Source organism: Pseudopipra pipra, chromosome 11 (genome assembly GCF_036250125.1).
Source record: "Pseudopipra pipra isolate bDixPip1 chromosome 11, bDixPip1.hap1, whole genome shotgun sequence".
Taxonomy (NCBI): domain Eukaryota; kingdom Metazoa; phylum Chordata; class Aves; order Passeriformes; family Pipridae; genus Pseudopipra; species Pseudopipra pipra.
The window spans coordinates 19,319,315-19,333,594 of NC_087559.1; the positions used below are offsets into that span (position 1 = coordinate 19,319,315).

A 14,280-nucleotide genomic window follows, 5' to 3' on the forward strand; every position below is an offset into this window, starting at 1 on the left:
TTTCTGTTGACCTGTATTAACCCAGCACAAAATAAAATATTAAACCAGCAAATGAACAAACCCCCAAATTACCACCAGGATATGGCCACGAGCTTCAGATCCAAAGATGACTGGTGGGTCATGAGGAAAGAGAGCTCTGAAGAGAAAATTATGTGGAATGACTTTTAATAATTAAATGGGAATAACATACATTCAGTCTCCCACATTTTGAATTCTAGTGCTGCACAGAGGCTGCAGCCTCTCCTGTGGCTGAAAGGTGAGGTTTGCACACCCCACCTCTACAACTGCAATTTTTTAGGGAACTCATCTGGTCAGTCACAGCTTAGACTGCTGACTTGTACCTCCCTGTGGCAGGATTCACACCCTCACTCCTTGGTTTAGGGGAGCTGCTGGCAGCTCCCACATTTCCTCTGTCCTTCAGAATGCAAAGAATAGAAAAATCCCACTTTGCCTGTGATAATTCCCCTGGTTTGGCCAAAACAGCTGAATCTGCAAGGGTATGGAGTGACGGGACAAGGGGGAATGCTTCAAACTGAGAGCAGGGTCAAACTGGATATCAGGAGGGAATCCTTCCCTGGGAGGGTGGGGAGGTCCTGGCACAGGGTGCCCAGAGAAGTTGTGGCTGCCCCATCCCTGGAAGTGTCCAAGGCCAGGTTGGACGGGGCTTGGAGCAACCTGGGCTAGTGGGAGGTGTCCCTGCCCATGGCAGGGGGTGGGACTGGATGGACTTTAAGGTCCCTTCCCACCCAAACCATTCCATGATTCTGTGACCTAAAGCCCTTCAGAACACACCTTCAGGGCCACAGCAAATAGATCAGTATTTCACACATTCCCTGCAGTGTCCAGCAATCAAATCAAACTCACAGAGCTGAACCACTTCCTGGGGCCTTTGGCAACTTTTCTATGAAATGCAATAAAAAGTGCCACTGAATAAAGAACCAAAATATAACCCAACATAATTATTTCAAAACATTCTTCAGATGAAAACAAGAAGGCCATGTGTACCCTGCAGTGTGAGCTGATGAGCCTGTGTGTGGATTTTGAAGGACACAGGACATCAGAAGCAGCTGATGGCACTGCGAGGCTCGGGGCATGGTGAGAGCACACAGACCCTCTGAGAGCAGCCTCTGCTCCCTCCCTGGGCACCTCCAGCTCTGCCAACACGAGGTGGGAGGCACACCAGGCAGGGCTGGGTAAATAAACACAGCAAGCAATGGGGTGTTGGCAAGTGCTCCAGCCTGGGAATCTGCAATACAGGCTGAGACAGAACGGCAGCCTCTGGCTCCTGAACAAGCTCATCCCTCACAGCCCTGCTGCCTCCACTGTGCCAGAGCCTCTGGAGAGAGAGCCACCAATGCCTGTTCTAGTGCAGCACAAGGGGATGCACTGTTTGCTGCTTCAGTCATGGAAACCCAAGGAGTTTTCATTTAATAAATGTGAGAATATAGAAAAGTCCATGGAGCTAAAAGCTCCCCAGCTCAGCACTGCAGGGTAAGTGCCATCCTGTGTTAGTCATTGCTAAGCAGAAAAACAATCCAAAATGCTTTTTTACTGTGTAACATCATGTTTGCTTCCACAAAGAATTGTTCTGTTTTCCTCTAGTTCAAACTTGCTTTCAATTTCCTTTGTTCCTTTTTGTTCTCCTACTGCTTTTGCTCAAGTTCACTCTTTTCCATTTGATGCTGGGTTTGTGCCTGCTGTTGTTGCAGGTTTTATTGTTACTAAGGAGTAAACACTCTGAGGAACAGTGAAATCCATTTAGTGAGGCAGAACAACTGTAAGGTGTGAATTACTGATTCAGTATTTTAACTCATACCCTTCATGACACTTTGTCTCATTAACTCTCCAGTTTTCCAACTGATTCTATTTATGTGTTGCATGGTGGCTTTGCACTGGATATTGCTACATTATTCCAGTCTTTTTCTGTTCACAAACTACACTATAATCAACCCCCACCTTCTCTCCTTGGGGTGAAGAGGACTTTGTTGGTGCCTGCTGCCCTACAGGTTTGATCCTCATGGAGGGCTGCAAATTCTCCCTGAAGGTTTCCATCCAAATGGGGCATTTGTGAGGGCCTGAGTCTTTGTGGGTGTGTACAAGCTAACAAAGAATGAGCTCACACAACACTCAAAATCATAAGGTTTCCTTTACAGAGGGGTTCAGTTTTTCAAAACTCATGTCCACTTATGTAGGGTTTGGATGCTCTGGGTTGGGTGGGATCAGGGTTAGAACAGAAAGTGGGAGCAAACACTGCCAGGGACAGTGGGGCTGAAAGCACCTCCCCTCTGTGCAGAACCACATGAGAATGTCACCACCATCATGTTCCCCCCAGGCTCCACTTCTCCCCACACCAGGGTAAAGGTAAACAGGAACAACTGTGCAGTGCTGAGGCTGAATTAGCTCTGCTGGCTGTGTTTGTGCTCCTGGTCACTTGTCCAAACTCTACCTGGCAGAGGAGTTCAGGTCAGACTGATCACTGCTGGTAGAGACTGGACTGGAACACTGAAACCCCAACCTTCTGAATATTGTTCTAATTAGAGCTTTGATCCAGCTTCCATTAAGGGCAGGCAATTTGGCTTTTATAGAAAAAAAATAATGGAAAACGGCCTTTTCCTTTATCTTTACCAAAAAAATTACAACATAAATAGCCCTTTTAATGAGTTAATATTTCAAATAAGCTCAGACTGTCCCATGGCTTGGTGCCTTATTAGCAACATTTTGTGAGACGTGGTTTCTTTGTTATCTTAATACATTCTGAAAAATAACTCTTTTAGTGCCCCTTCTATTTATGACTCACTCATAATAACACAAGTGACTCATGCTGTCAAATTACAAGCTATTACTTTAGAAAATTATTTTTTCCCCTTCCTTTTCGGTAAAATATGACAATTTTCACTATTTTGTTACTAAGGGCAGCTCCTTACTACTTAACAGGTTCTCAGAATGCCACAAAAGACAAAAGCATCTCCCACCTCTTGTCTCTCTCACAGATGAACACATTTGAAACAGAACAATTATTTAAAACTAGTTCCAGAACGTCAGAGCTTGTTTATCAGTGAATTGTATTTCAGTCATCGGGTTTTATGTAGACAGATCTGCTTCTTTGTTTTATTTGAAGATGGTCACTGTAAGCTATTAGCACATGTTGGCCTAAAATTAATTCCACGGGATACTGTTGGCACAGGTGAAGACTCGAGTGTGCATTGCAGGGATTTCTGCAGTGAGGGTGAGTGGGGCTTTCATGCCCAAAGTGTGAGAGGATGTCCCTGGGTGGGAATTTCCTTGCCCAGCTGGGAACGGAGGGTTTCCTGGGTCAGAGAACATTGTGCAGCTTGTTGTTCCCTGAGAGCTTAGACACTCCCTCTGGCCACCTTCTTTCCACACCCCCACACCCCCCCCCTCTGGCCCTCACTTTTTTCCAAGATGAAAGCACATGGAAAACTATCTAAATAGCTCCTGTGCTGCTGTCCATTCTGCAGTGTGTCACCATTTTGTCATTGCAGCCATGCCTAGTGATGGTAGAAATCCTGAAAGGCCAGGCCCTGAAAGCCCAGCTGACTCCCTTTCATGTGAGGAAGCTGTTGCATCCTGATGATTTCCTCTAATTACTGTCCCGGATGAGAGCCAGCATTGTCTGGCTTGTGCCCGTTTAACCTCAGTGTGGAGATCATTCCTGGAGCACCCTTTTATTAAATGCTATTTCCCCCTACCCATTTTGCCTCCTTCTGCGTGGATGACTCTGGAGGAAATCCTCCATAATCACCTGCTGTTAGGAGTGGTCAGAGCTGCAAAGGAAAGGCTCTCTGGAAGCTCTTTGTGAGTGTCCCTGTCTGCGGGACCATCCATGGTGACACCATCTGGAGGGTGCCACACACGGCTCCCTCACACAAACAAGAGTGTTTGCAACTCAGGGGTTGTTTCTAAGAAGATTCTGCCTCTGTCCATGTGTCTTACAGATGAACAGCCATCATTCCCTGGGGGAGACACATTTCTTCTGAGGGAGATGAAAACACCAGTCAGCAGCACCTTTATTCCCCGATCTCCAGAAATGCAGATGGAGGGATCCTGATCTTTCCGGCATGAAGGGGGAAGATGGATCTGAGCAGGTCCCTTTGCCCTCGGTGTTCCAGGCATTGCCAGCTGGCCCTAAACTGCCACCCAGGCACTGATCAGGGGCTTTAGAAAGCCAAGGAAGTGCTCCTTGGCTCAGACATCTGTTGGGATGTTCCTGTTGCAATGGCTGCAGTTCTGGGAGGAATCACTGAGCTCCAGGTCTAGGCCACACGCTGCCTTTTCTCACATGGATTCTCTGCCAAAAGCAGCATCCAGAGCATTTTTCTTCCTGCCAGACCCATCATAATCTGTGCTTTAAAGCTTTTTCTCCTTTAATCCCATCAAACTTATTTCCTCTGATCTATTCTTATGTTCATAGAGAATAGAGTCAATTCCTTCATTTGATTGTTCATTACTCTTCCCCTTAATGTGTTGTAATGTTATTAGCTTCTCTTTTTCTCCTCTTCTTAGGTCAAAATTCAGCCTTGATGGGAATAGAAATAATTCAGAGCTCCCAAGCCTTTCTTTGGGATGATAACAAGGTATTTGGTGTATGTGAAGCAGCCACTTATTCAAGGGTTGACAGGTAAAGACAACCAGCAGAACTAAACCAGCCTCTCTCTCACTTGATATTAGATTTTGCCATTAAAATGTCCTGAATGCAGAGATACATGTACAGGTACCACACAACTGCTGCACCCACTGGAACATCTGGATTGGTGCAGCCTGTATTTAGAAATAAAGCTGTGCCACATGAACATCTTAAGGATTTTCTCACTGTCTGCACTGAAAGATGGTTGTCAGCAACGAGAATAATTCCTAGAAGTGACAGACTTGTAACAAAATGTTTGTGACTACAGCTTCACATTGCCTCACATTTGCTCTGGAAGAAAACACTCCCTTATGGAAAATGGAATTAAAAATGGATAAAAGGTCTCAACAGACCCTGACATATTCATAAGCACAGCAGCTTGAAGTAAACTTATTTATACTAAATGCAAAAATAAGGCATAAGATGAACATTTGAACTGAGAATGGAAATAGCACTTGAACATATAACATGGCAAGTAAGAAGAGAGAACTGGGAAGAAATGAATGACTGGGTGAATTATAAACATGTACACAACATCTGCTCCATGGAAAACAGCAACTGCAGCTCCCAATCTGTTTAGTAATTATGGCAAAGCAGAGCCCAGCACTGCAAGAGAGGCAGCACAGGGAGCAGAGAACACGGGGCTGTGCTGAAGGGTGAAGGTTTATAAAGTGCAGGAAATAGTTTATTAATACACAACTGGAGAAGGCCACCTGCAGTGGTAAACACAGTACCTGGGACAAAAATAGCTCTGGAGATAGAAAGGACAAGTATTATGAGGGAGAATATGGAAAATGGCTTACTGCTGGTGTGTTCACAGCTCAGTGCAATGGGGATAAATATGAATCAAGGAGAAACATTGGTTTCCCATTCTTGTTTTAACTTTTCACGCTTCAGGAGAAGGACCTGAGAAACTGTCCCCAAATCTGGTTCCTAATTTACACAGACAAGTTGTCTCATTGAAGTTAACAGCTGAAAAGTGAATTTGGGTTCTTTCAAACCAAAAACAAAGCAAAGGTTTTTGAATTTTGCCAGTAAAACAAATAACAAATGGAAGATTTAATGTCACCTGAAGACCTTGAGTCAGACAACCATCATTTACTAAATGCTTTATTTCCCCAACTTAAAAGCTGATGCATTTCCTACGAGAAGAAAGTAGAGGGGCTGTGCTGTGGAGAAGACGGGGCAGCTGTAGCCTCAAACTTGAAATTGGTACAAGGAAGAACGAGCTGAAAAGGAATGGTTTTAATCCAGTCCCCAATACCAGACGAACGCAGAATAGTAAAGCTAAATACATGAACAAACCCTCTGGTTTGTGACACTGTGCCCCAGTGTCACATTCTGTACCTGTGCACAGTGTCACATTCTGTACCAGTGCAGTGTCACAGGGCTGTACCTGTGCAGTGTCACATTCTGTACCTGTGCAGTGTCACATTCTGTACCTGTGCAGTGTCACAGGGCTGTACCTGTGCACAGTGTCACATTCTGTACCTGTGCAGTGTCACAGGGCTGTACCTGTGCAGTGTCACATTCTGTACCTGTGCAGTGTCACATTCTGTACCTGTGCAGTGTCACATTCTGTACCTGTGCAGTGTCACAGGGCTGTACCTGTGCAGTGTCACATTCTGTACCTGTGCAGTGTCACAGGGCTGTACCTGTGCAGTGTGACAGAGCTGTACCTGTGCAGTGTGACAGAGCTGTACCTGTGCAGTGTCACATTGTGTACCTGTGCAGTGTCACAGAGCTGTACCTGTGCAGTGTGACAGAGCTGTACCTGTGCAGTGTCACAGGGCTGTACCTGTTTACCAGTGTCACAGGTCTAAGCCAGCAGCCTTGACTCAGGGGGCAACAGCTTCCAAACAAGTCTATTACCAACAACTTACTCAAAGATATAATTCTCCATAGACCATCTGAATGGTTATTTAGGCCACCACCTCACTCTCTGTCACAATAAGAATCAAGCCTCTAGGGGTTGTAAGTACCTGTGAGTAGCTACCTGTACCACGTGTGAGTGGTTGTTGCTCTGGTACAGTGGAAGGCACTCTGTGCTCCTGTCCTGTTACTGCTTCCTCCAAACACTGCAAAGAAAGACTGTACCCTTAGGATTTGCTTTTTAAAAATTATTTTTCCTCAAGACCGTTTCCGTGTAATAAAAAATCAGCAGAGGATGTTCATGAAGGACTGACATGTCACGAATGCCAAAATCAACAACCAAACAGGGAAGGTAATGCTGCCTTTATCTTCCAGTAAACACAGGGATTAACAAAGAGGAAAGATTGACACCTGTAAAACCTACATCCTTCATATAAAGCACAGAAGCCTTTATATAAAGCACAAAAGTCAGCTAACATGCTGGTAGGAAAACCTCCCCCTTAAGCACCACACAATAACCCTGGCTGCTCATCCCAAACAGCTCCTCACTGAAAAGGTGTGCTCAAGGTTTCATTCATCATCTGCCCTGCTTTTTAAGGGGGTAGATGGGGGGATAATGATTAAACTGTGTTGGGGATGTAATATTAGGGAGTAGATTGGCTTGAAGACTAATATTACCCTAGCCTGGCTAATCTAATTCCATAATTCCTTGCAGCATGGCTGGTAATCAGCTGCTGACAGGCAAGGGAAGGTGGCAGGAAGCCACCCTAGAACAGCAGACAGGCTGTGTGCCCTCTCCCAGCCCAGGGACCGTCTGTGGCTGCAGCACTGGCTGCTGTTTGTGGAGGAACAGAAAGAGCACTCCCTGCTCTTTCTGGAGCCTCTGGCAACAAAACTGCTGCGTGTGCTCAGGGAAGACACCACTTTCCCCCTTGCCCCCTCCATCAGCTCACAGGAAAATATGAGGGAATATGCAGTTACAACTGACCCCATTTTCCTCAGGACTCTCGGCTGCCCCAGGTAAGCGTCCTGTTAACTGGGATCAGGGAAGGGGAACCAGGAGAACAGTCTATGCCACTTTACTGAAAAGCACGAGATGGGCATAGGTTTTCATTCCCTAGTTCTGCCTCACAGACAACAGACCTGGGGCTGACTTTAATGAGCAGAGAGAGGCATTTCAGAAACGGCAATAGCACTCTCAAATTCTAATGAGTACTCTTGTGGGGTTTTTCCTGATAGATTTCAGTATGACAATATTGTTATTTAGTATTTAGTAGGATTCAGTATAATAATGTTGTTATTAAATGTTTCCCTAACACTCCCCTCCTCCCCAGCACCTGACCGACCCCAGGCACAGCCCAGCCAGCAGTGCCCGTTTGGGAGGGGACATCTCCTGCCCCTCCCTCCACACAGAGAACACAACTTTCCCTCAATTTCAAGTATTTTCTTTTAAGGATGAAGTTTCCCATGCATTCTTAACCCTCACGGGCGCTAATTGCTGACCCTTTTAAATGACTCCTCCCTCACATTAGCCATACCCCGAGTCTGATGGATTAAAAAAAACCCAGTGAAAGTACATGGTAAGACTTTCCCCCATCCTCTACTAGGACATTTTAAAAAGAAATAACTGTTATATTACAGGAAACACAGTTGTACAGAAACACCTTAAATATAAAGTGTGAATTTTGTTACAGACTGCAGTGATTATTTGATAAACTGGAGCGAAGCAGAGCAGTTCTGGGAGAAGAGCTCAGCTCCCACCCCTGAGCCCACAGAGCTCCCCACCCTCGGCTGCCAACACCTCATTTTCAGTTTGCTTGCGTTTTCTGAGGGAAAAATTTCTTGGAATTGTGTTCTGTCCTTAAGCATTGCAGCCCTGAAGGGGAAGCCTGTTCCCCGAGCAGCTCCCGCAGTGTCAGTCTAACGCGGGCACACAGGAACACGGATCTGCTGCTGCTCTGGGCCGGCAAACCCAGGGCTGCACGGACAGCCCGAGGCATTTGCTCAAGGATTTCATCACTCACAGACTGGGGCTGCTGGTTTCTTTTTAAAAAGAAAACCTTTTTGTCCACAAACCAGCATGATGTGATGAACCTGCTGTTGCTGGGATGCACCAAATCCTGCTGCTGCCCAGGAGCCAAATCTGCTGCTGAATGGGAGGGGACCGAGTTTGGGGTCTGAGGGGGCACTGACTGTTTTGTTGCCTGATAAACCTAAAAATGCATTTCAACTCACATAAGACATGTAACTTGTAACACACATATTGCCAGCAGCCCTTTTCCCACTCAGGGGAACAAACAAGCACTAAGTGAACAGGGGAAAAACTCAGTATGAAATGCAAAAACCCCAAGTCTCATTTTAATCAATTTAAAAAAATGAAATTAAAAAAATAAATATTGGCCTTTACATTTGCAGCAGTGTGCTCAGAAAGATTTGTAAGCCCAAGCCCCCTGTCCCCAGCAATCACTGTACAGACCACTTGACCTCAAGGCAAAAGCCTGGTTGCAGCTTGCAGCACGTTGGTTGGTGAACTGTACCAGCTCCCATCTCATACTTTTTATTTTTCGAGCCAGCAGACTGCAACTACTTGCCTAAAGAAATTAAATAAACAGTGAGAATGTGCCAAAGCACTCCCACCACTTGGAGCAGTTTGTTTTTGAGAACATTCAGTGCCAGACTACTGAATGGGAAAGAGAAGGAACAGGAGAGTAAAACCTTTCATTTCTCAAGTGTTTATCACAGTAGCACTGAGATGTTCATTGCCCTTTCATTTCTTGTTGAATGGAAGCAGAGTAAGATCACATCTTTCCTTAAAAACTCAACTGAACAAGTTTAGGAAGTTTGGACAAATCTGGAAAATTAGAGCTACTTCTACAGCCACCACTGACTGCAGCAGCAATTGAAGACACCTAAAACTTGGAGAAACCCCTGACAACAAATATTAGGTGAAAATTTGTCAAAATCTTTAAAAACATTACACTGTCAACAAAAATGAAAATTAAGTCTGAAGAAGTCACGATTACAAACACTGAGGTGCTGCAGGGGGTGAAGTACAAACAACATAGCCTGGTGCTAAATTCTGAACAGCCAAACCACAAGAAAAGTCATCAAGACAAAGGAATCTTACAAAGCTTTATTAAAAAATACAGAATCAAATAACATAGTCCCAGTCCAAAAAAGTGCTTACAGTACCAATGAATACTGCAGTTGTACCCAAAGGAAGCCATACTACATTTTGGGTTTCTTTTTATTTTATTGTTGTTGTAAAAAACCACCAAATTATTCACAGTTGTTCCAGCATTCCTCATGCTGAATCAGCATATTGTGCTGATGAATCCCATTGTAAGGCTAAACATAAGAACACTTATCAGTGCAGTACATTCCTGAGTCTTTGGAACTCAAAATAAAAACTACTTCTTTGACATATACAATCCTTCAATTTTTTGGCTCATATTTCATCTGTTTTTCTAGTTCCCTTTTTTAAAAAGTTCATTAAAAATAAATCTGATTTACAAAAAAGTAAATAAAAAATTGCTAATAGTATAACTTAGACATAACTTCTAGCTGCTGAAGAGTGCAAGGAAGCCAGCTTAATATGAATACTGCTTTTTGTCTAGGCAGCACTGCCACTGAGCATCAAACAAGAGACAAAACAAGTTTTTGAGAACTGAAGCACTGACATAAAAAAATAAATTCAGAGCCCTAAATATAAAAAGAAAAATAACTTAAGGACTAGTTACATTCAAGAAAAGACTTGAATTACATCACAACTGCTGAAGTTCTCAAATTTGCCAAGGCACTGATCTATTTTGCAGCCCCAGTGCATGGAGGTGAGTCCTGGTGCTCTACCGAGAGGCATAACCTGTGCTCCAGAGCGTGGGTGATGGGCTTGTCCTCCTGCTGGAGCACTGAGAACTGAAGGAAAGAGCAGGTGACACACTGAGACCTGAAACACAGGGCAAGGAAGAAACAATCACACTGAGGAATGGTGGGAGAAGGAAGAAACAAACAATTGCTGATGATCATCTGCTGGACACAGGGAGAGAGACTAATGGTCCCTTCAGAGTAAAACAACGCCTTTAGCTTCATTCCTACAGAAAAGATACCACAATTTTACAGGTCTTCCTGTGCAGGACTTTTTAAGTCTGAGGGGGGGCACAACACAATGTCACCTCAGCAAGTGACATTCATTTGCATTTGCCTCATTTTATCTAAAGCATCAGGCACATGTGTTTACAAACCGGCCTGCAGCTCACCCTGACTTCAACACATCTGTACTAATGGGAATTGTTTTAACAGCCAGTGTTGATTACAGACCTCCCTACATTCCATTGCAATGCAACAGCCAGACTGATCAATTAATTCCCTCCTAATTGGGTTCTAGGTGCTTACTGTTAAGGGTGTGCTGAGGACTTGTCCTTGGGGTGAACACAGGGTGAGTGTGCTGTCCATTTGGTGAGAAAAAGGCATGATAGGCTGCAAGACAGGTAAAAAAAACCCAAAATCATTTCACATGGAAATTATTCCTTTATATCTTATAGTTAATGCATTGTAAGAAGTTATAGAAAAAAAATAATTGTGCAGTCTTTCCTTCTCTTACCTATGATCATAACAGCTGTCCCTGCTAATAGTGCAAAAAGAGTGAAGATCATCACCTGGTAAGACTCAACAAAGTGCTGGAAGAGACTGGCTTCATCTGCAGAGTAGATTAAGAGGAGACAACATTCAGTTAAAAGAGCATCTTCTCCAATCTGCTTTAACAGTTCTTAAACTGAAACAGCCAAAAGCAGCTTTTCATTGATAGCAAATAAGTGTAATCAACTTAGATAATACAACTTTGAATCTAGTGACTATTTCCAATGCAGTCCTCAAAATCTGCCAGTAACAGCTTAAGACACTGACTGGGTTGTGGCTGCCCCATCCCTGGAAGTGTCCAAGGCCAGGCTGGACGGGGCTTGGAGCAACCTGGGCTAGTGGAAGGTGTCCCTGCCCATGGGAGGGGGTAGCACTGGATGGGCTTTGAGGTCCCTTCCAACCCAAACTTTCTGGGATTCTATGATTCTATATACAATGTCTTTAGTGTGTTCTTTACTTACTCAGCCCCAAACTGCTGATCTGTTTTCAAAATAGCAAGGCATGCTTGGGAGTAAACAAAAGCAGAGTGAAAAAAATAACTTTCAGACACTACAGCACTGGTATAGTTACACTGAGTATTCTAGGCTGACCCCAAAGAAAAATATGTTCAACTTCAGCCATAATGAGCAGTTGTATTCCAGTCTTAGGGTCACAAAGAGCAGCTCACATGTCAATGACAGTGCCAGCTGCTAGCTCAGATTTTAACACACCAAACTTTAAAACCTCATGGCCATTAGTGAAAGTTAAAGGTTTATTCCAGCACATGAAGTCCAGAGCTACACTTACATCTCACTGGCGCAGTGGTTCTGTCAGTCAGGTAAACCACTGTCACTGGGATGGTGATGGACTGGTCAGTCATGGGGCTGGAGACAGTCAGGGTGGTGGACAAGGAGCCCTGGCTGGGAACTCTGGGATCAGCCAGGCTGACAGTGTACACCACGTGACTGGGCAGCTCGTAGGACTTCTCCTTCTCCAGCACCTTCACTGCTGGGGATCCACATTTCACCTGCAGAAGGAAAAACCGACCTGAAACAGACTGCTTGGGAATATCCATCTTCCAGGCCACATATCAGAGATCTGTTATTCCACAGAAACACAGAGCAAGTCACCCCTGAAGAGGAGTCAGATGAGGCTGTACCTTTGCAGTGACCCCTGCAGCACTTCCCCCCTGGTCACTGCCCTCTTCCCTGGTGTTTCCACAGCCCTGGGCTAACCCCACACAGCAAAAACCCAAGGGTCCCTCCCGGGGCTGTGTGAACCAGGGGCAGCCACACAGGTATGTGGGAAGAACCTCCCCGTGCCCCAAGGATCAGGCAGGGTTCTGTTCCCAACCAGCAGCTGGTTCACACATCCCAGGCAGCATGCCCAGCTGAGCCTGGCACACTTCTACCACCCCAGAACCCCAGGGTCAGACTGGATGGAGCCCTGATCAACCCTGCCCATGGCAGGGATGAGCTTTAGGGTCCCTTCCAACCCAAACCACACTGTGATTCTGTGAAAACAAAACTGAAAACTGGGGAAGAATACATTCCAAAATGAGTCTTTCCAAATCACCTCAGGACAATCTTGACATGGCAAAGGTGGCACGGAGTGCCTTTGGTTAGAAAGCTGCATGTGACAGCTCAAACTGCTTCCAGCTGTGCCATGACACTTCTCAGCCATACACTCACCTCCAGGGTGTCCAGAATGTCAGTGGCCCCAAATATCCTGAGGTCTGAGCTCACGTACTGGTTGCTCAGGAGCATTTCTGTCTGGTCAGCATAGAACCAGTGGCTGAAGGGCACCTCTGTGCTGCCCTGCTGCCCCGGGGAGGGGCTGCCCCGCAGCGCGGCCGTGACCCGCAGCGTGGCTCTGCTCCTGCTCAGCTGCTTCAGCTGCTTCTCAGACGGGCTGTGCATGGAGATGGAGCACGTGTAGTGTCCTGCAGAAACAAGGCAACTGCTCGTCTTGGGGGCTTTGTTTCCATGCACAGTGAGATTTCTGGGACATCCTTAGAGAAAAGCTAAAAAAGGTGGCAAAACTCAAGCAAGTGCAAGATTAGGAGCACGCAGGTGAACGGGACTGAGTGTCTGCTGGGTCAAACATCACAACCCCAGACTAAACATCATGAAAAAAACCACAGCTGGCAGCTTCCAGTCACATTTTAATATGCCAGTGCGACTCATGTCCACTTTGAACCTAACATTTATGCTAATATTGACAGGAATGTTAAATTTTGTTTACTGAAAGCAAAATTTGATATTTGATATTCTTTTCAACTAATGTTAAAATTTTAGCCAGTTACCAAGTCTGTGAAGATGTAGTTTATTTATAAAAGCTTCTTTAAAGGTTAGATATTCACCATGTTCCCAGTCTCATATGGGATCAATTTATCTCTTATTAGCAATAAAGGTAGTAAAAATTTCCCCCAGTATGGAAGATAAAAAGCATAAATAACAAGCAGAACTTGCCAGGTACATGTTTTCCCCTTATTTTCTTCCCCTAACAAAGTAACAGGGGATATGCAGGGTAAAACAGTGTTTACACAATGGGTGCAGGGATGAATCCAACAGATTATTAATGTTCTTTCCATACAGTCCATGGTCTTCTGGTTCTGTTTTAAAACACGTTATACTTCTAAAACATAACACATGTTGTAGACTTGCACAGTATTATTTCCATCTCCACAGTATCTGGCAATTTCCTCTCCTTTTAAGTCCCAGTTCACAATGTTTTTGGGATACATTCTAATTTGGGAATACTTGTCACCTGAAGGCTCCTTTTTTCTTTGACTTACTACAAAAACTCTGAAAAACATGGAATGGGCTGCCACTGCTTTGGCTTTCTCTGAAAAGCAACACATGTTTTTGTCACAGGCAGAAAACACTTAAACAAGAGGTGTCCATGTTAACAACTCCCTGAGGCAAAGCTCGGAGACTTCAGAAAGGGAATAGGATTAGATGGGATATTGGGAAGGAATTCTTCCCTGTGAGGGTGGGGAGGCCCTGGCACAGGTTGCCCAGAGAAGCTGTGGCTGCCCCATCCCTGGAAGTGCCCAAGGCCAGGTTGGACAGGGCTTGGAGCAACCTGGGCTGGTGGAAGGTGTCCCTGCCCATGGCAGGGGGTGGAATGGATGGGCTTTAAAGTCC

At 45.0% G+C, this 14,280-nt stretch overlaps 1 protein-coding gene across 1 annotated transcript in view; it reads right to left on the reverse strand.

Annotated features, from left to right (window-relative positions):
• Nucleotides 1–9,635: 9,635 nt before the first annotated feature.
• Nucleotides 9,636–14,280, reverse strand: part of NUP210 (nucleoporin 210) — a 61,616-nt gene continuing 56,971 nt past the window's right edge. The window contains exons 36-40 of the mRNA XM_064668055.1: nucleotides 12,823–13,073; nucleotides 11,939–12,158; nucleotides 11,118–11,213; nucleotides 10,910–10,993; nucleotides 9,636–10,463 (exon numbers count right to left, since the gene is read on the reverse strand). Of these exons, the coding sequence (XP_064524125.1) occupies nucleotides 10,363–10,463; nucleotides 10,910–10,993; nucleotides 11,118–11,213; nucleotides 11,939–12,158; nucleotides 12,823–13,073 (752 nt within the window). The 3' untranslated portion in view covers nucleotides 9,636–10,362. The remainder of the gene's footprint in view (nucleotides 10,464–10,909; nucleotides 10,994–11,117; nucleotides 11,214–11,938; nucleotides 12,159–12,822; nucleotides 13,074–14,280) is intronic.